Source organism: Oncorhynchus gorbuscha, linkage group LG01, assembly GCF_021184085.1.
Source record: "Oncorhynchus gorbuscha isolate QuinsamMale2020 ecotype Even-year linkage group LG01, OgorEven_v1.0, whole genome shotgun sequence".
Lineage (NCBI taxonomy): Eukaryota > Metazoa > Chordata > Actinopteri > Salmoniformes > Salmonidae > Oncorhynchus > Oncorhynchus gorbuscha.
In genome coordinates, this window is record NC_060173.1 from 108,091,936 (window position 1) to 108,112,715 (window position 20,780).

A 20,780-nucleotide genomic window follows, 5' to 3' on the forward strand; every position below is an offset into this window, starting at 1 on the left:
AAAACATACTTATTTGTAGGATGTACAACTGAGGTATACCTTGTTGAGAGACTCAAGAGGTTGATGGTTATTTGTATAGAAATGCTGTGAGGCAGGTCCGGATAAATAACCTTGATTACGCTGTTCTCTCTCGCTCTCTCTCTCTGTACAGCAGCGAAACACAGACATTCAGAAGCTGTTTCTTATTGGCATTACAGTAGTCATTCGGAGAAACACAAACAGCAAATGTGTTTAAAAACCAAGTTGCCCTTTTTTTTATACTGAAATGAAGTTAACTGTGTGTCTCGATTCTTCTTCTCTCCTGTTCCGCCTTTTCTTAGAAAAAAAACTGAAGTCAGTCCAGGAAGTACATTTTCCTTTAATTTTACAAAAAAAATGGTAATATCAACCAAAAGGTCAACTTTAAAATGACTTTGTCCATTGTCAAGGTGCTGGACAAAAATATTTGTTCAGTGAGGGGTCTAGATGATTGATTGTCCCCCCCTCCCCAACCCCCATCATGCCCTCCCCTTTTAAAAGACCTGGGCATGAGCAAGTCTTTAGGTACACATGTAGCTCAATGCAATAGGAACCAGTTTAAAACTGGATCATTCTCTATGAACCCAGGTCCACTAAATGATTTTGGCGCCTCTTTGGGTATAGTCCCAGAGTTAGTGACGAACGTTGGAAAGAGTCCTGACCTTCTGCTTAGGAAGGCGAGTCTCTTTGGGATCTGTTCTCCTGTTCATACGCCTAGTCATAGGCTGGATTCTTTGGGGGGGTAGTCCACGTTGGTCACCATGGTGACGACTGTGACGATCTCCTCGGGTGCGGTGACGTTGTTGAGACGCTGCATCTGCACCATGCGCTCCTCCACGCACCCTGCCGACAAGCGTGCTTCCGCCTCGTGGTCCCAGCACTCCTCGATGGTCTCACACAGCATGGTCAGGCCCTGGGAGGGACAGAACACACACACACACGGTTACCCTCGGCGACAAAAGGGCACAATGACACACATTGAGCGAGGCCCATGGTGCGTCATGGTGGAGAGAGAGAGAGACCAGACACCATTTAGTTAACTAATCTACTGTTACAGATCTACAAGAGGGGAAACAGATCTGGTAGTAGACACTGAGAAACGGTGAAGAGGAGGCCACTCAGCAGACATTTCAGACAGAAATGGACACTATCTTCTAGACTGGGGGGAAGAGAGGAAAAAAATAATAGAAAGATATCATTCTACGATCAATAAGTGTCTGCGTTGGGCTCGCGTTAGGATGCTCTGCAGACAGTAGCGATTCAGACAAACCATCTGAACCGTAGACGAGGCATAAACAGATGAGGTAAGCAGTGCCATAGGTCACGGTAGAAATGTGCTTAACAAATCACATAATAAGTTGCATGGACTCACTCTTTGTGCAATAACAGTGTTTAATTAACATGTTTGAATGACTCTCTCATCTCTGTACCCCACACAAACTAATTATCTGTAAAGTCCCTCAGTCGAGCAGTGAATCTTAAACACAGATTCAACCACAAAGACCAGAGGTTTTTCAATTCCTCGCAAAGGGCACCTATTGGTAGATGGGTAAAAATACAAATGCAGACACTGAATATCCCTTTGAGCATGGTGAAGTTATTACTTACACTTTGGATGGTGTATCAATTCACCCAGTCACTACAAAGATACAGGTGTCCTTCCTAACTCCGGTACCGGAGGGGAAGGAAACCGCTCAGGTATTTCACCATGAGGCCCGCAAAACACCAGTCTCAGCGTCAACAGTGAAGAGGAGACTCCAGGATGCTGGCCTTCTAGGCAGAGTTGAAACGAAAAAGCCATATCTCAGACTGGCCAATAAAAATAAAATATTAAGATGGGCAAAAGAACACAGACAATGGACAGAGGAACTCTGCCTAGAAGGGCAGCATCTCGGAGTCGCCTTCAGTGTTGACGTTGAGACTGTTTTTTTGTGGGTACTATTTAATGAAGCTGTCAGTTGAGGACTTGTGAGGCATCTGTTTCTCAAACTAGACACTCTAATGTACTTGTCCTCTTGCTCAGTTGTGCACCGGGGCCTCCCACTCCTCTTTTTATTCTGGTTAGAGCCAGTTTGTGCTGTTCTGTGAAGGGAGCAGTACACAGCATTGTACGAGATCTTCAGGTTCTTGGCAATTTCTCACATGGAAAAGCCTTCATTTCTTAGAACAAGAATAGACTGACAAGTTTCAGGAGACAGTTCTTTGTTTCTGGCCATTTTGAACCTGTAATTGGACCCACAAATGCTGATACACCAGATATTCAACTAGTCTAAAGTTTCTTTTTAATCAGCACAACAGTTTTTAGCTGTGCTAACATAATTGCAAAAGGGTTTTCTAATCAACCGATTCCAGCTACAATAGTCATTTACAACATTAACAATGTCTACACTGTATTTCTGATCAATTTGATGTTATTTTAATGAACAAAAAACATGATTTTCTTTCAAAAACAAGGACATTTTTAAGTGACCCCAAACATTTGAACGGTAATGTATATCAGTGTTTTATTACTCATAAATCTTGGACAAATGTTAGAATTTTTCTTCCACTTTGTCAGAGTACTGTGTAGATCGTTGACAATAAACATTTTTTATTATTATTATTATTTATTTTTTTACAATTAAATCAATTGTAATTCCACTTTGTAACAAAACAAAGGGGTGTGGATCCTTTCTGAAGGTACTGTCCTACATCTCCTTACTGTTGCATGACAATGGGTTTTAGTCACGGTACTACCCCTTCAGTAGCCCTTCTCCCCCTTCTCACGATGGTTGATTGGTTAAGATACATGGTGTATAGGTTCTACTCACAGTGTGTTTCTGCCAGCACTCCCTGAGCATGGGCCTCAGTTTTTTGTGGACTACAACATCCTGCATGTCTTCCAGAGATGGGTGCTGGCCAATCTCCTCCTCAAACGGCAGCATGTACTCATCCACTGGGCCTGAAATAACACACAGCAGACCGTTACCTCAAAACCACAGTGATCTATTCCAACAAAGAAAAAAACATTCACAAAATGCAATCAATATACCAGTCATTACTTTCAGCTGATAAAGAAAATTAAACAGTGATCTAAACACAATCAGTGATCTCTTGAGTTTTTTTCCCTAAGGTATTCAGAGCTGATGCTTTGTGTTGTCGAACAACTCTTGACCAGTGGAGGTCTCCCTCGGGGCCGCGACAGTGAGTTGCTCTGACCAGGCTCTAACCCAGAGTTGACCTAATAATAATAATAATATATGCCATTTAGCAGACGCTTTTCTCCAAAGCGACTTACAGTCATGTGTGCATACATTCTACGTATGGGTGGTCGGGATCGAACCCACTACCCTGGCGTTACAAGCCTCCAGTGATAACCAGATGTCATGCAGGGCATTCCACATGCTGACCCCCGACACAACAACCCGGGTTAGACCAGGTCAATACGGCTCCATGGAACCAGACAGACAGAATCCAGACAGAATTCCCTGATTAGACACCAGGACTATGGTAGTGCAGGAAAGGACACCCCCCCGCCTGGAGAGATACTGTGTATGCTGGCTTCTGCTCCAGCCCTACACCTGATTTAGCTAATCAAGGTTCCGAGTAAAGCTGGAACAAAATCCTGCAGTAGGGTAACTCTCCAGAGAATATGCAAGGAAGACTGGAAGAGAGTTGGCCACTCCTACTCTGCGTGGGCCACTCCCACTCTATGGTCCTTCCATAGAGTGTGTTCTTACCATCAGCAGCCTTGCAGCGTGCGGCCAGTTCCCATAGCACCAGTCCCAGGGCATACATGTCTATCCTCAGGAACGAGTCCCGCTGGAAGTTGATGGCCCCCTCCAGCACCTCAGGGGCCATGTACCTCCGGGTGCCCACCTGCAATGAACAGACGCACACACACACAGGTTAGAGATCAGTCTCAATCGGTGGTCCTGCCTGTTTTGGACAATTTACATGCAATTGTGTCAATCTGATATCTGGGAATATAGAGTTCCGCCAGTGCTGAACAGATTAACAATGTTGATGTTTTTGTCTTTGTAACATGAACGTTGAGGTATGCTGACGTTTTTACAGTCATTTAGAACACCATGGAGTCTGGACTACCACTTCCACAACCATTCCTCCCATCACTCACCTGTCCATGCGTGTCTCCAGCGGATTTCCCAGCCTCAAACCTCTGGGCCAGGCCAAAGTCAGCGATGCAGGCCGTCAGGTTGGACTTCAGAAGGATATTCTTACTCTTGATGTCCCTGTGGATCACAGCAGAACAGAAACACACCAATGAGAGACAGTGTGGGAGAGGAAAGATACCCATAATTTAACAGAATGAATGTTTTGTATTTCTGGAAACAACATCATAGAACAGGTCTTTAATGGCAGTGTAATGATAGAGGAACACAAACATAGAGATAGGAGACCAGGGAGGATGGGAGAGCAGGGAGCTGACCTGTGGGCAATGGCTGGCTTGTGTCCGTCCTTCAGACCAGGGATGTCTTCATGGAGGTAGGCCAGGCCTCGAGCCGTGGTCTGGGCTATGTGGCACAGCTCGCTCCACGACAACACGTTGGCCTTCAGATAGTCTGTCAACGAGCCCTGGAGATGGAGGCAGACAACCAGTTAATATAACAGCACCTAGCAAATGTGGCTCACCTTGAAATCAACATGCCACCATACCATCTGACGTAATGCCAGCTGATGGTTCTACCTCTAACCACTAGAGGGCAGATATATTCAACACAGATAAAGACAGTTCTAGTGTTTTCTGAAAAATAGGAAGAAACAGCTCTAAGTTAGTCCTGTTAATAAATACTGGACCAGTGTTGCTACATAGACTTGCATTTTCACAAAGACGGTTGATGTCTTGGGATACATTTTAAATTCTAGCAAGACAACGTTGAATGAGTTGTGATTTAATTTGCTTTGTTTGTGCTGTGAACCTCTGACCAGCAGGGGGGGGGCTGTACCTTCTCATGGTAGGCTGTGATCAGCCACAGCTCTATGTCCATGTTGTTACCCCTCTTCTCTGCTCCCAGGAAGTGGAGCAGGTTCTCATGCCTCATCCCGCTCAGGTTGTAGATCTCATACTCGTTCTGCCATGACTGCTTGTCCTGAGGATGCCAAACACACAGAAAACTATTCAAGATGTACAATATCAACTGAGAATGGGTTTTGGATTCCTATTAGACATAAAAAACAAGTTTTTAAATGTTATTTAAAAATCGAATAATAATGTATGTTCTGTAATGTCAGTTGGTGCTCAGCGGTCAATCAAGGCCACTGTGGGCTTAGTGATTGACCTCTAAAGTAGGGCGCTGGTCAGCCCAGGAGGATTTACCTAGTGCCTGGAGCTTTAAGACTGATGACGCTCTCTTCTCTCTTCCAAAGAAGCATTGAAAGCCTCCACACAGCCTCCACACAGCCCTCTGTCCTGCTACTAGTGGTAGTTAGTGGTTAGTTAGTGGTTACATTACTGTACCTGAATGGGGAATATTTTCACAGCCACGTAATCGTTGAGCAACTGAGCCTTCCACACGCATCCGAAGCGCCCCCTGGCTTTGATCTCAATTAACTGCAGAGGCTTCTGTCCCAGGATGGGGGAGGGAGGCATGGGCCCCGGGTCCTGTAGAGAAGAGAGAGAAACACACATCAAACTCACTGTTTGTTACACAGAGACTAAGCATTAAATGGGATTTATGTTTGTTCTTTATTTTGACAATTTCTACATTGTAAAATAACAGTGAAGACATCAAAACTATGAAATAACACATATGGAATCACCAAGTTTTAACAGGTGTGCCCTGTTAAAAGTTCATTTGTGGAATTTCTTTCCTCCTTAATGCGTTTGAGCCAACCAGTTGTGTTGTGACAAGGTAGGCTAGTATACAGAAGATAGCCCTATTTGGTAAAAGACCAAGTCCATATTATGGCAAGAACAGTTCAAATAAGCAAAGATAAATGGCAGTCCATCATTACTTTAAGACATGAAGGTCAGTCAATACGGAATATTTCAAGAACTTTTTAAGTTTCTTCAAGTGCAGTCGCAAAAACCGTCAAGCGCTATGATGACACTGTCTCTCATGAGGACCGCCACAGGAAAGGAAGACCCAGAGTTACCTCTGATGCAGAGGATAAGTTCATTATATACCAGCCTCAGAAATTGCAGCCCAAACGAATGCTTTACAGAGTTCAAGTAACAGACACATCTCAACATCAACGGTTCAAAGGAGACTGTGTGAATCAGGCCTTCATGGTCGAATTGCTGCAAAGAAACCACTACTAAAGGACACAAATTAGAAGAAGAGACTTGCTTGGGCCAAGAAACACAAGCGGTGGACATTAGACTGGTGGAAATTTGTCCTTTGGTCTGATGAGACCAAATTTGAGATTTTTGGTTCCAAACACTGTTGTCTTTGTGAGACGTAGAGTAGGTGAACAGATTATCTCTGCATGTGTGGTTCCCACCGTGAAGCATGGAGGAGGTGGTGTGATGGTGCTTTGCTGGTGACACTGTCTATGATTTATTTAGAATTCAAGGCACACTTAACCAGCATGGCTACCACAGTATTCTGCAGTGATATGCCATCCCATCTGGTTTTCACTTCGTGGGACTACCATTTGTTTTCAACTGGACAATGACCCAACACACCTCCAGGCTGTGTAAGGGCTATTTGACCAAGTTAGGAGAGTGATGGAGTGCTGCATCAGATGACCTGGCCTCCACAATCACCCGACCTCAACATAATTGAGATAGGTAGTTGGACCGCAGAGTGAAGGAAAAGCAGCCAACAAGTGCTCAGCATTTGTGGGAACTCCTTCAAGACTGTTGGAAAAGCATTCCAGGTGAAGCTGGTTAAAAGGAATGCCAAGAAAGCTGTCATAAATGCAAAAGGTGGCTACTTTGAAGAATCTCAAATATAATATATATTTTGATTTGTTTAACACTATTTTGGTTACTACATGTTTCCATATGTGTTATTTAATATTTATGATGTCGTCACTATTATTCTACAATTTAGAAAATAGTAAAAATAAAGAAAAACCCTTGAATGAGTAGGTGTGTCCAAACTTTTGACTGGTACTGTATACTGTAGGTACGGCTCTGATCTGCACTGGAGCCATGTAAAGGCATATGCTCTGCTCGAACTATAGATCATGTTTTATGGGCACACCCATCATGTCCAGCATGTCCATCATAGCTCCAGACAGTAATAAAAACAGACCTTTGCCTCGATACCATCAAGGAAGAGAACTACGGGATACCATCAAGGAAGAGAACTACGGGATACCATCAAGGAAGAGAACTACGGGATATACCATCAAGGAAGAGAACTACGGGATACCATCAAGGAAGAGAACTACAGGATACCATCAAGGAAGAGAACTACGGGATACCATCAAGGAAGAGAACTACGGGATACCATCAAGGAAGAGAACTACGGGATACCATCAAGGAAGAGAACTACGGGATACCATCAAGGAAGAGAACTACAAAGGCAGGATGATGATGACAGACTGATTAAGAGGTGTTCTGGTCGCCGTGCTGACGGACCATGACCATTCTGTGTCGACATACTGTTACAGGTCCAGATGTCGGCTCTTAATTTAAACCAATTTGCTACGGCAGGAAAACATTTCTGCAGCAACAGGGAATGTGAATTATTATGTGGATTATAATTCATGGACATTTTTGTAGGGGTTGATACATTTTTCTTTATGACAAATCAAGTCTGAAATTTCAAAAGCAGAAATGACAAACTTTTGAAGCGTTTTTAAAACTCAAATACACTACGTCCCTGGCTGCTTGCCTGCTTCAATGAGGGCCACCATTGGTCCTCTAATGGTTTAGTTGAAAAGCAGAGAAAGTAGCCTCTTTAATGTCAGAGAATGTTTATCTTTCCCCATAGGTTGTACACATAATGGCCTGCATGCATACAGCCACAACAGGAAGGGAAGAACGAATAGACTGATGAGGGCAAAGGAGGAACAGGAAGGAGGGAGTGGAAATGAGTGAAGAGGGAAACCAAGTGAAAGAGGGCAGCATACAGGGCAGGATATATAGCCTGGGCCTAAAGCCTGCAGTCCAGACCTAACCGCAGCCACACCCTGCACCTCTAGCTGTCATCAGTGTTCAAGGTCATGTTTACGTTGCCATTCTCTCAAGTGATCAATCATAACACATGCACTCGTAAAAATGAAAACAATGTCATTTTTATGGTCCAGCTGTCCCTGTAGGCTAGGACCGGGCTGAGAGGCCTAACATTTATCATCTGTGTGACACATTCTTTTGTCTTCAACCGGAGAATCAATATTGATGTTTGCAAGCTACTGAGAACAGTTATCCTTGTACTGACTTAGCTATACTGCAAACAGCAGGCAGTGGGTTGCTTCTGTTCAAAATGGTTATTATATTTAAGTAACCTATAACTGTGTGTGTGTGGTTAGCCACCATTCTCCCACCCCATATTGATACACTGCTCAAAAAAATAAATAAAAGGGAACACTTAAACAACACAATGTAACTCCAAGTCAATCACACTTCTGTGAAATCAAACTGTCCACTTAGGAAGCAACACTGATTGACAATAAATGTCACATGCTGTTGTGCAAATGGAATAGACAACAGGTAGAAATTATAGGCAATTAGCAAGACACCCCCAATAAAGGTGTGGTTCTGCAGGTGGGGACCGAAGACCACAGACCAGTTCCTATGCTTCCTGGCTGATGTTTTGGTCACTTTTGAATGCTGGCGGTGTTTTCACTCTAGTGGTAGCATGAGACGGAGTCTACAACCCACACAAGTGGTTCAGGTAGTGCAGCTCATCCAGGATGGAACATCAATGCGAGCTGTGGCAAGAAGGTTTGCTGTGTCTGTCAGCGTAGTGTCCAGAGCATGGAGGCACTACCAGGAGACAGGCCAGTACATCAGGAGACGTGGAGAAGGCCGTAGGAGGGCAACAACCCAGCAGCAGGACCGCTACCTCCGCCTTTGTACAAGGAGGAGCAGGAGGAGCACTGCAAAATGACCTCCAGCAGGCCACAAATGTGCATGTGTCTGCTCAAACGGTCAGAAACAGACTACATGAGGGTGGTATGAGGGCCCGACGTCCACAGGTGGGGGTTGTGCTTACAGCCCAACACCGTGCAGGACGTTTGGCATTTGCCAGAGAACACCAAGATTGGCAAATTCGCCACTGGCGCCCTGTGCTCTTTACAGATGAAAGCAGGTTCACACTGAGCACGTGACAGACGTGACAGAGTCTGGAGACGCCTTGGAGAACGTTCTGCTGCCTGCAACATCCTCCAGCATGACCAGTTTGGCGGTGGGTCAGTCATGGTGTGGAGTGGCATTTCTTTGGGGGGGCCACACAGCCCTCCATGTGCTCGCCAGAGGTAGCCTGACTGCCATTAGGTACCGAGATGAGATCCTCAGACCCCTTGTGAGACCATATGCTGGTGCTATACCTCATGTGGCTGGAGTGTGTCAGCAGTACTTGCAAGAGGAAGGCATTGATGCTATGGACTGGCCCTCCCGTTCCCCAGACCTGAATCCAATTGAGCACATCTGGGACATGCAGTGTATAAGACACCATATCGATCAGTTCACCATAACGTTCTTTGGCTGCATTCATAGCATGCTCAGACTCTTGCATTCCAACCAATAAGGCAACGGTCCATGCACTTCACTCCTGCTGCTGAATCCCAAACAGGACAGCTGATTTAGCGTATATCCGTGCACATTAAAAAAAAAAATATGAAAATAACAGTGCGCAGTTTCAAACTCAAAAAGACATGAATGGTGCATCTGAGGTGGTGGGAGTCTCAAGCTTGAGGGATATAATAAATCATATTCACAAGAGATGCAGAAACTGTGAACAGATCGTAACCAACTGCTGAATGACAGAGACTTCTCTTACCTCTATCATAATATGAAAGGCGTGCTAGTTAAGGAAAGAGGTGTAAAGAAAACATTTCCAGCATGAGAGACAACACAAATGACAGCTGAGCTGATGACCTATGGCCAGAGGATATTTTAACACCACTCCTGACCTAGGATCAGGGACACCATGGGTCTGTCCTGAGAGTCAAGCGTGGCTTCAACGGACCTCAACATCTGGAAGGGATAACCAGTCAACTGTGAGTTCCCCTGCAGCCACGTTTCCAAGTCACGACAACATCTAACAGTCTATTAGGCTGTCCTACTCTACTCTACTCTGCTCTGTCCTACTCTACTCTACTCTGTCCTACTCTACTCTGCTCTACTCTGCTCTACTCTACTCTACTCTACTCTGCTCTACTCTGCTCTGCTCTACTCTGCTCTGCTCTGCTCTGCTCTGCCCTGTCCTACTCTGCTCTGTCCTACTCTGCTCTGTCCTACTCTGCTCTGTCCTACTCTGCTCTGTCCTACTCTGCTCTGTCCTACTCTGCTCTGTCCTACTCTGCTCTGTCCTACTCTGCTCTGTCCTACTCTGCTCTGTCCTACTCTGCTCTGTCCTACTCTGCTCTGTCCTACTCTGCTCTGTCCTACTCTGCTCTGTCCTACTCTACTCTACTCTACTCTACTCTACTCTACTCTACTCTACTCTACTCTGCTCTGCTCTACTCTGCTCTACTCTGCTCTACTCTGCTCTACTCTGCTCTACTCTGTCCTGCTCTGCTCTTTCCTGCTCTGCTCTGTCCTGCTCTGCTCTGTCCTGCTCTGCTCTGTCCTGCTCTGCCCTGTCCTGCTCTGCTCTGCCCTGTCCTGCTCTGCTCTGTCCTGCTCTGCTCTGTCCTGCCCTGCTCTGCCCTGCTCTGCTCTGCTCTGCTCTGCTCTGCTCTGCTCTGCTCTGCCCTGCCCTGCTCTGCTCTGTCCTGCTCTGTCCTACTCTGCTCTGCTCTGCTCTGCTCTGCTCTGTCCTGCTCTGCTCTGTCCTGCTCTGCTCTGCCCTGCTCTGCTCTGTCCTGCTCTGCTCTGTCCTGCTCTGTCCTGCTATGCTCTGTCCTGCTCTGCTCTGTCCTGCCCTGCTCTGCTCTGTCCTGCTCTGCTCTGTCCTGCTCTGCTCTGTCCTGCTCTGCTCTGTCCTGCTCTGCTCTGTCCTGCTCTGTCCTGCTCTGCTCTGCTCTGTCCTGCTCTGCCCTGTCCTGCTCTGTCCTGCTCTGCCCTGTCCTGCTCTGTCCTGCTCTGCCCTGTGCTGCTCTGCCCTGTCCTGCTCTGCTCTGCTCTGCCCTGTCCTGCTCTGCCCTGTCCTGCTCTGTCCTGCTCTGCTCTGCTCTGCCCTGTCCTGCTCTGCTCTGCCCTGTCCTGTCCTGTCCTGCTCTGTCCTCCCCTGCCTGAGAATGATCTCTCTTTCTCCCAGAACTGACTGACTCGAAACCCTGTTACAAAACAATCCTATTGAATCTCCAGCCAATACATTCCTGTTTCCACCATTCACACACCACTGACCGATGACGCAATAGGGTGAAGTGAGTGACGAACAAAACTACCAGGGCAAATCATAACTAGTAATGGTGTGTGTCACATTGGCAGTGTGTTAAAAGTATGTGTGTGAGGAGAGAGGCTGCAGCCCACCTGCTAACACCAGGTTTTCAAGCACAGCTCTGTGTGTATATTATAGTGTGTTCAGCCTGAGGACACTGTAATAATGACAAGCTGACGGGAAGCATTTCAGTGGCTGCCAACAATTCCCTCAGAATGTAGCAATGGCTGTTACAGAGTGTGATTACGCTTCTGGTCCCTCCCCTCCCCTGACACACCGTCAAGCAAGTACAGACGGTTTCTTCACACGCACGCACGCACACACATACACACACACGCACGCACGCACGCACGCACGGACGCAGCTAAATGCTAGTGATGCATGTGTGCGAGTACAGACGTGTGCGAGTACAGACGTGTGCGAGTACAGACGTGTGCGAGTACAGACGTGTGCGAGTACAGACGTGTGCGAGTACAGACGTGTGTGAAAGCCAGAGCCTGCAGAAGAAAGCAAGCCTCTGAAAATGTCAGAGTCCAGAATGTAGTAGAAACAAGTGTATAAAATGAAATCCCAGGCAGCGGTAACACCTGTGAAGTACAGCTGACCCTGGACTTAGGACCCAGGTGACAGTAGGCAGAGTACGCCAAGACAGGTGTACTTTGTGTTGATTTGTCTGCCTGTCATTTCAGTGAGCCGTTGGTAATGGAGGGAAAGGAAGAGTTGTAGCAGTGAAGCTGTATGACCTGTAGGCAGTGAGGAGACACGTTGGTAATGGAGGGAAAGGAAGAGTTGTAGCAGTGAAGCTGTATGACCTGTAGGCAGTGAGGAGAGACGTTGAGGATGGTTCAAAAGCTGTGTGCTCTTTGTCTCTCTTTCCCTCTCCCCCTCTCTTTACCTCCCATATTCTCTCTATTTCCCACCCTCTCTCTGCCCCCTGCCTCCCTCCCTCCCGCCCTCTCTCTTTCCCTCCCTCGATCTCTCCCCCTCTCACCTGCCCCCTGCCTCCCTCCCTCTCTCTCTTTCCCTCCCTCGCTCCATCTCTCCCCCTCTCTTTACCTCCCTTATTCTCTCTATTTCCCACCCTCTCTCACCTGCCCCCCCCCCCTCCCTCCCACCCTCTCTCTCCTCTCTCTCTCTCTCTCTCTGCTGAAGGACATGCTTACTCAAAAGGTGCCTTTGACATACATCAGGCAGCTGACTGTAGATGGTCCAGCAGATAACAGCAGCTTGTTGGAGATCAGGTGTCGGCAATAGTGATGTGGGAGAAAAAAATGGATAGATTTCCATATCGGGCTATATTATTTTTGACTAAATATTGTGTCGTTTCAACAATGTGGCAATATAATGTTTGCGCTAGCAGCCTGTACCTGATTCACAACTCCAGGACTTTTCCTTCACAGCTTGTTCTCCATCTTCTTTTTAAATAGGGAACAAATTAGTTTTCAGAACTTTTATTTCCATGACTAATCAAAATGTGTGTTTTCTCATGGCTATTTCTTGTCCCTCTGCAGCAGACATATGGTGAGCAATATGTTTGGAACATCGAATCGCAATAAAATCCCAGTATCGAATCGCAATAGATATAGAATGCTGATAATCACAATGCATATCTAAATCGGCACCTAAGTATGGTAATAATATCGTATGGTGAGGTCCCTGGTAATTCCCAGCCCTAGTCAGAAAAAGGCGGCACACAAGTGATTTTGATTGGCTGTTTTACGACTTTGTTTTACCAAAATCGGTTTTTGTAAAAAGACCAAATTACCTGGAATTCATCAAAAAATGTGATTCATTAAGGAAATATGTTCCCCAAATATTCCCACAAATAACATAAATTGTAATCGAGGTATGAAATGATTGTCATTTTCAAATAGAATCTCTTTTTTAGTTGTGGTCAATTTGCAGTGTACAAATGATTATAATTATGTTCTGGCCCCCCGACCATCCGCTCCGACGACAATCGTTCCGCGGCTGAATCTAGTTGCCCTGCTGTAGATGGTCCAGTGGATAACAGCAGACGAAGAAGACACTGCTGCAACATGGGGGTGGCGAGGCAGCATTAACACTAAAGCAGTCATTTTCACTGCTCATTATTTTATTTCTCTGCCATTTTTTAAGTCATGCCCCCCTCCAGCCTTGACTATTCTTAAAAACGTCTATATAACACACTGTCGTTATCCGAATCTTAATATCACAAACATAACTGGAGTTATAACTAGTTTTAGGAGGGCATGTCATTTAAATGGTTTCCCCTGTTGCCTCTCCACCTCTCGACAGTAGGTCATGATCCGCTCATTTTCCCGACAGAGCCTGCTCCTCTCTTTCTGCCTACAGTAGGGCCTGCTCCTCTCCTTCTGCCTACAGTAGGGCCTGCTCCTCTCTTTCTGCCTACAGTAGGGCCTGCTCCTCTCTTTCTGCCAACAGTAGGGCCTGCTCCTCTCTTTCTGCCAACAGTAGGGCCTGCTCCTCTCCTTCTGCCTACAGTAGGGCCTGCTCCTCTCCTTCTGCCTACAGTAGGGCCTGCTCCTCTCTTTCTGCCTACAGTAGGGCCTGCTCCTCTCCTTCTGCCTACAGTAGGGCCTGCTCCTCTCCTTCTGCCTACAGTAGGGCCTGCTCCTCTCCTTCTGCCTACAGTAGGGCCTCCTTCTGCCTACCTCTCCTTCTGCCTACAGTAGGGCCTGCTCCTCTCCTTCTGCCTACAGTAGGGCCTGCTCCTCTCTTTCTGCCTACAGTAGGGCCTGCTCCTCTCCTTCTGCCTACAGTAGGGCCTGCTCCTCTCCTTCTGCCTACAGTAGGGCCTGCTCCTCTCCTTCTGCCTACAGTAGGGCCTGCTCCTCTCCTTCTGCCTACAGTAGGGCCTGCTCCTCTCCTTCTGCCTACAGTAGGGCCTGCTCCTCTCCTTCTGCCTACAGTAGGGCCTGCTCCTCTCCTTCTGCCTACAGTAGGGCCTGCTCCTCTCCTTCTGCCTACAGTAGGGCCTGCTCCTCTCCTTCTGCCTACAGTAGGGCCTGCTCCTCTCCTTCTGCCTACAGTAGGGCCTGCTCCTCTCCTTCTGCCTACAGTAGGGCCTGCTCCTCTCCTTCTGCCTACAGTAGGGCCTGCTCCTCTCCTTCTGCCTACAGTAGGGCCTGCTCCTCTCCTTCTGCCTACAGTAGGGCCTGCTCCTCTCCTTCTGCCTACAGTAGGGCCTGCTCCTCTCCTTCTGCCTACAGTAGGGCCTGCTCCTCTCCTTCTGCCTACAGTAGGGCCTGCTCCTCTCCTTCTGCCTACAGTAGGGCCTGCTCCTCTCCTTCTGCCTACAGTAGGGCCTGCTCCTCTCCTCTACAGTAGGGCCTGCTCCTCTCTGACAGTAGGGCCTGCTCCTCTCCTTCTGCCTACAGACAGTAGGGCCTGCTCCTCTCTTTCTGCCCAGACAGTAGGGCCTGCTCCTCTCCTTCTGCCAGACAGTAGGGCCTGCTCCTCTCCTTCTGCCTACAGTAGGGCCTGCTCCTCTCCTTCTGCAGACAGTAGGGCCTGCTCCTCTCCTTCTGCCTACAGTAGGGCCTGCTCCTCTCCTTCTGCCTACAGTAGGGCCTGCTCCTCTCCTTCTGCCTACAGTAGGGCCTGCTCCTCTCCTTCTCCAGACAGTAGGGCCTGCTCCTCTCCTTCTCCAGACAGTAGGGCCTGCTCCTCTCCTTCTTCAGACAGTAGGGCCTGCTCCTCTCCTTCTCCAGACAGTAGGGCCTGCTCCTCTCCTTCTCCAGACAGTAGGGCCTGCTCCTCTCCTTCTCCAGACAGTAGGGCCTGCTCCGCTCCTTCTCCAGACAGTAGGGCCTGCTCCTCTCCTTCTCCAGACAGTAGGGCCTGCTCCTCTCCTTCTCCAGACAGTAGGGCCTGCTGCTCTCCTTCTCCAGACAGTAGGGCCTGCTCCTCTCCTTCTCCAGACAGTAGGGCCTGCTCCTCTCCTTCTCCAGACAGTAGGGCCTGCTCCTCTCCTGCTTCAGACAGTAGGGCCTGCTCCTCTCCTTCTCCAGACAGTAGGGCCTGCTCCTCTCCTTCTCCAGACAGTAGGGCCTGCTCCTCTCCTTCTCCAGACAGTAGGGCCTGCTCCTCTCCTTCTCCAGACAGTAGGGCCTGCTCCTCTCCTTCTCCAGACAGTAGGGCCTGCTCCTCTCCTTCTCCAGACAGTAGGGCCTGCTCCTCTCCTTCTCCAGACAGTAGGGCCTGCTCCTCTCCTTCTCCAGACAGTAGGGCCTGCTCCGCTCCTTCTCCAGACAGTAGGGCCTGCTACGCTCATTCTCCCTACAGTTGGGCCTGCTCTTCTTCTTCAGACAGTAGGGCCTGCTCCGCTCCTTCTTCAGACAGTAGGGCCTGCTCCTCTCCCTTCAGACAGTAGGGCCTGCTCCTCTCCTTCAGACAGTAGGGCCTGCTCCTCTCCTGCTTCAGACAGTAGGGCCTGCTCCTCTCCTGCTTCAGACAGTAGGGCCTGCTCCTCTCCTTCTCCAGACAGTAGGGCCTGCTACGCTCATTCTCCCTACAGTTGGGCCTGCTCTTCTTCTTCAGACAGTAGGGCCTGCTCCGCTCCTTCTTCAGACAGTAGGGCCTGCTACTCTCCTTCAGACAGTAGGGCCTGCTCCTCTCCTGCTTCAGACAGTAGGGCCTGCTCCTCTCCTGCTTCAGACAGTAGGGCCTGCTCCTCTCCTTCTCCAGACAGTAGGGCCTGCTCCTCTCCTTCTCCAGACTGTAGGGCCTGCTACGCTCATTCTCCCTACAGTTGGGCCTGCTCTTCTTCTTCAGACAGTAGGGCCTGCTCCGCTCCTTCTTCAGACAGTAGGGCCTGCTACTCTCCTTCAGACAGTAGGGCCTGCTCCTCTCCTTCAGACAGTAGGGCCTGCTCCTCTCCTGCTTCAGACAGTAGGGCCTGCTCCTCTCCTTCAGACAGTAGGGCCTGCTCCTCCCCTGCTTCAGACAGTAGGGCCTGCTTCACTCCTTCTCACTACAGTTGAAAGTGTAGTACCCCAGCTGATAAACACCTCGATAATTGCCTCAAAACTGAACCGAAACATAGACGCATATAACAGATTCAATAATTTAAGTATGGTGGGGAATGATGCATAACTATGTACAGTTGAAGTCGGATGTTTACATACACCACAGCCAAATACATTTAAACACAGTTTTTCACAATTCCTGACATTTTATCCTAGTAAAAAATCCCCGTCTTCGGTCAGTTAAGATCAACACTTTATTTTAAGAATGTGAAATGTAAGAATAATAGTAGAGAGAATGATTTATTTCAAATTTGATTTCTATCATCACATTCCCAGTGGGTCAGAAGTTTACATACACTCAATTATAAATGTAATTAGTATTTGTTAGCATAGCCTTTAAATTGTTTAACTTGGGTCAAACGTTTCAGGTAGCCTTACACAAGCTTCCCACAAAGTTGGGTGAATTTGGGCCCATTCCTCCTGACAGAGCTGGTGTAACTGAGTCAGGATTGTAGGCCTCCTTGCTCGCACACGCTTTTTCAATTCTGCCCACAAATTTTCTATAGGATTGAGGTCAGGGCTTTGTGATGGCCACTTTAATACCATGACATTGCTTGGGGTCATTTTCCATTTGGAAGACCCATTTGTGACCAAGCTTTAACTTCCTGACTGATGTCTTGAGATGTTGCTTCAATATATCCACATAATTTTCCTCCCTCAAGATGCCATCTATTTTGTGAAGTGCACCAGTCCCTCCTGCAGCAAAGCACCCCCACAACATGATGCTGCCACCCTCGTGCTTCAAGGTTGGGATGGCGTTCTTCGGCTTGCAAGCCTCCCCTTTTTCCTCCAAACATAACAATGATCATTATGGCCAAACAGTTCTATTTTTGTTTCATCAGACCAGAGGATATTTCTCCAAAAAGTATGATCTCTGTCCCCATGTGCAGTTGCAAACTGTAGTCTGGATCTTTTTAATGGCGGTTTTGGAGCAGTGGTTTCTTCCTTGCTGAGTGGCCTTTCAGGTTATGTCGATATAGGACTCATTTTACTGTAGATATAGATACTTTTGTACCCGTTTCCTCCAGCATCTTCACAAGGTCCTTTGCTGCTGTTCTGGGATTGATTTGCACTTTTCGCACCAAAGTACATTAAACTCTAGGAGACAGTACACGTCTCCTTCCTGAGCGATATGACGGCTGCGTGGTCCCATGGTGTTTATACTTGCGTACTATTGTTTGTACAGATGAACGTGGTACCTCAGGCATTTGGAAATTGCTCCCAAGGATGAACCAAACTTGAGGAAGTCTACAATTCTTTTTCTGAGGTCTTGGCTGATTTTCGATTCCCCCATGATGTCAAGCAAAGAGGCACTGAGTTTGAAGGTAGGCCTTGAAATACATCCACAGGTACACCTCCAATTGACTCAAATGATGTCAATTAGCCTATGAGAAGCTTCTAAAGTCATGACATCATTTTCTGGAATTTTCCAAGCTGTTTAAAGGCACAGTCAACTTAGTGTATATAAACTTCTGACCCACTGGAATTATGATACAGTGAACTATAAGTGAAATAATCTGTTTGTAAACAATTGTTGGAAAAATTACTTGTGTCATGCGCAAAGTAGATGTCCTAACTGACTTGCCAAAACTATAGTTTGTTAACAAGACATTTCTGGAGTGGTTGAAAAACAAGTTTTAAAAACTTCAACCTAAGTGTATGTTAACTTCCGACTTCAACTGTAATTACCACATGCTGAATGGCTTTCAAAATCTGGGAAAATTCCCACATCGGCAGCAGGTGAGCAAGTGTCGGGAAGTTGGTGATGAGGCTTGTGGAACCTGACATTGGCAATGGGACAAATGTCACAGTGGACAATTTCTTCACTTCATCATCATTAGCGAATAAGTTGCTTGCAAAGAAAACAAATCTGTCTGGCACCACGAACAAAGTGAATCGGGAGCTTCTCCCTCTGTGCAAAATAAGGCATCTGCACAGCCGTTGTAGTCCACAACGGTGCTGAAGAATGACAAGATGATGGGAGAACTGGAGACTATTATGCACGAAAACCAAACAAAGTTATGCCGAAGTGTGTCAAGCAAGTTAAAGGTATGAAAACTGTGTCAACTGTTAGGACAAGGGATAACAGCTAAGTCAACTGTTAGGACAAGGGATAACAGCTAAGTCAACTGTTAGGACAAGGGATAACAGCTAAGTCAACTGTTAGGACAAGGGATAACAGCTACGTCAACTGTTAGGACAAGGGATAACAGCTAAGTCAACTGTTAGGACAAGGGATAACAGCTAAGTCAACTGTTAGGACAAGGGATAACAGCTAAGTCAACTGTTAGGACAAGGGATAACAGCTACGTCAACTGTTAGGACAAGGGATAACAGCTAAGTCAACTGTTAGGACAAGGGATAACAGCTAAGTCAACTGTTAGGACAAGGGATAACAGCTAAGTCAACTGTTAGGACAAGGGCTAACAGCTAAGTCAACTGTTAGGACAAGGGCTAACAGCTAAGTCAACTGTTAGGACAAGGGATAACAGCTAAGTCAACTGTTAGGACAAGGGATAACAGCTACGTCAACTGTTAGGACAAGGGATAACAGCTACGTCAACTGTTAGGACAAGGGATACCAGCTACGTCAACTGTTAGGACAAGGGATAACAGCTACGTCAACTGTTAGGACAAGGGATAACAGCTAAGTCAACTGTTAGGACAAGGGATAACAGCTACGTCAACTGTTAGGACAAGGGATAACAGCTAAGTCAACTGTTAGGACAAGGGATAACAGCTACGTCAACTGTTAGGACAAGGGCTAACAGCTAAGTCAACTGTTAGGACAAGGGCTAACAGCTAAGTCAACTGTTAGGACAAGGGCTAACAGCTAAGTCAACTGTTAGGACAAGGGCTAACAGCTAAGTCAACTGTTAGGACAAGGGCTAACAGCTAAGTCAACTGTTAGGACAAGGAATAACAGCTAAATGAAATCCAACTGATGCCATTGAGTGAAGACGCAATAAACAAACACGAGCTGAAAATAATTGACTATTTGACTGCTATGCTATCGACATATTCATTATAATGCCATTATTGCTTTTGTGCTGAATTTCACTATTTATCAAGGCCACTTGGTGCTTATAATGATTTTTCGGCTGCTGATGTTTTCATAATTTCACTGTGCATCTTGACCATTCACTGGTATTTAAAAAAGAAAAACAATTGTAAAGACTTTTTTTTCTTTTATAGCTTTTACCGTACTCTAACACATATGCTTTCTGTCTCATAGTTGTAACAAAAGGTATTCCACAAATAAAATGTTTTGAACACTTGAGTTTTTTATGCGTTTTTGTATTTAAAATATAGCCTTGTAACATGAACGAATGAAAATGATATTTTAATATAATAAAAATAAAAAGCTTTTCTAAAATTACCCAAGACCTTCATAAACGCAACCAAATGATTATTTTTGCGATAGTATATATGAAAAGTATTCATTCCACTGTTAGAACGTTGCAGCCAGAATGACTACTAATCAGCTTGAAGGGGGTTCCTTAGAGGCCCAGTGGTTCTAGTGTTAATGAAAATATGGCTGGTTATTGATCAAACTCAGGCATGTCTCATTGACCTGCGTGCAGAAAGCCTTTTTATAGCCATAAGGGAAGGTGGAGGAGCACAGGGAGAAAGCGAAGGGAGCAGAGAAAGCGAGGGAGCTGAGGGAGAAAGCGAGGGAGCAGAGGGAGAAAGCGAGGGAGCAGAGGGAGAAAGCGAGGGAGCAGAGAGAGAAAGCGAGGGAGCAGAGGGAGAAAGCGAGGGAGCAGAGAGAGAAAGCGAGGGAGCAGAGAGAGAAAGCGAGGGAGCAGAGGGAGAAAGCGAGGGAGCAGAGAGAGAGCGAGGGAGCAGAGGGAGAAAGCGAGGGAGCAGAGAGAGAAAGCGAGGGAGCAGAGGGAGAAAGCGAGGGAGCAGAGAGAGAAAGGAGGGTGCAGAGGGAGAAAGCGAGGGAGCAGAGAGAGAAAGCGAGGGAGCAGAGAGAGAAAGCGAGGGAGCAGAGGGAGAAAGCGAGGGAGCAGAGAGAGAAAGCGAGGGAGCAGAGAGAGAAAGCGAGGGAGCAGAGGGAGAAAGCGAGGGAGCAGAGAGAGAAAGCGAGGGTGCAGAGGGAGAAAGCGAGGGAGCAGAGGGAGAAAGCGAGGGAGCAGAGGGAGAAAGCGAGGGTGCAGAGGGAGAAAGCGAGGGAGCAGAGAGAGAAAGCGAGGGAGCAGAGAGAGCGAGAGCATGCATTATTTATCCACCCTCCCCCTCTCCTCTCCGAACGAGCAAACACTTTCCTGTGCTCAGTGTTTTGTGG

At 47.0% G+C, this 20,780-nt stretch overlaps 1 protein-coding gene across 1 annotated transcript in view; it reads right to left on the minus strand.

The window, feature by feature from the left end:
- Window positions 1-507: 507 nt before the first annotated feature.
- Window positions 508-20,780, minus strand: part of LOC124048601 (activin receptor type-2A-like) — a 56,253-nt gene continuing 35,980 nt past the window's right edge. Inside the window, exons 5-11 of the mRNA XM_046369553.1 lie at window positions 5,477-5,620; window positions 4,965-5,108; window positions 4,448-4,593; window positions 4,136-4,250; window positions 3,738-3,876; window positions 2,829-2,959; window positions 508-931 (exon numbers count right to left, since the gene is read on the minus strand). Coding sequence (XP_046225509.1) covers window positions 737-931; window positions 2,829-2,959; window positions 3,738-3,876; window positions 4,136-4,250; window positions 4,448-4,593; window positions 4,965-5,108; window positions 5,477-5,620 — 1,014 coding nt within the window. The 3' untranslated portion in view covers window positions 508-736. The remainder of the gene's footprint in view (window positions 932-2,828; window positions 2,960-3,737; window positions 3,877-4,135; window positions 4,251-4,447; window positions 4,594-4,964; window positions 5,109-5,476; window positions 5,621-20,780) is intronic.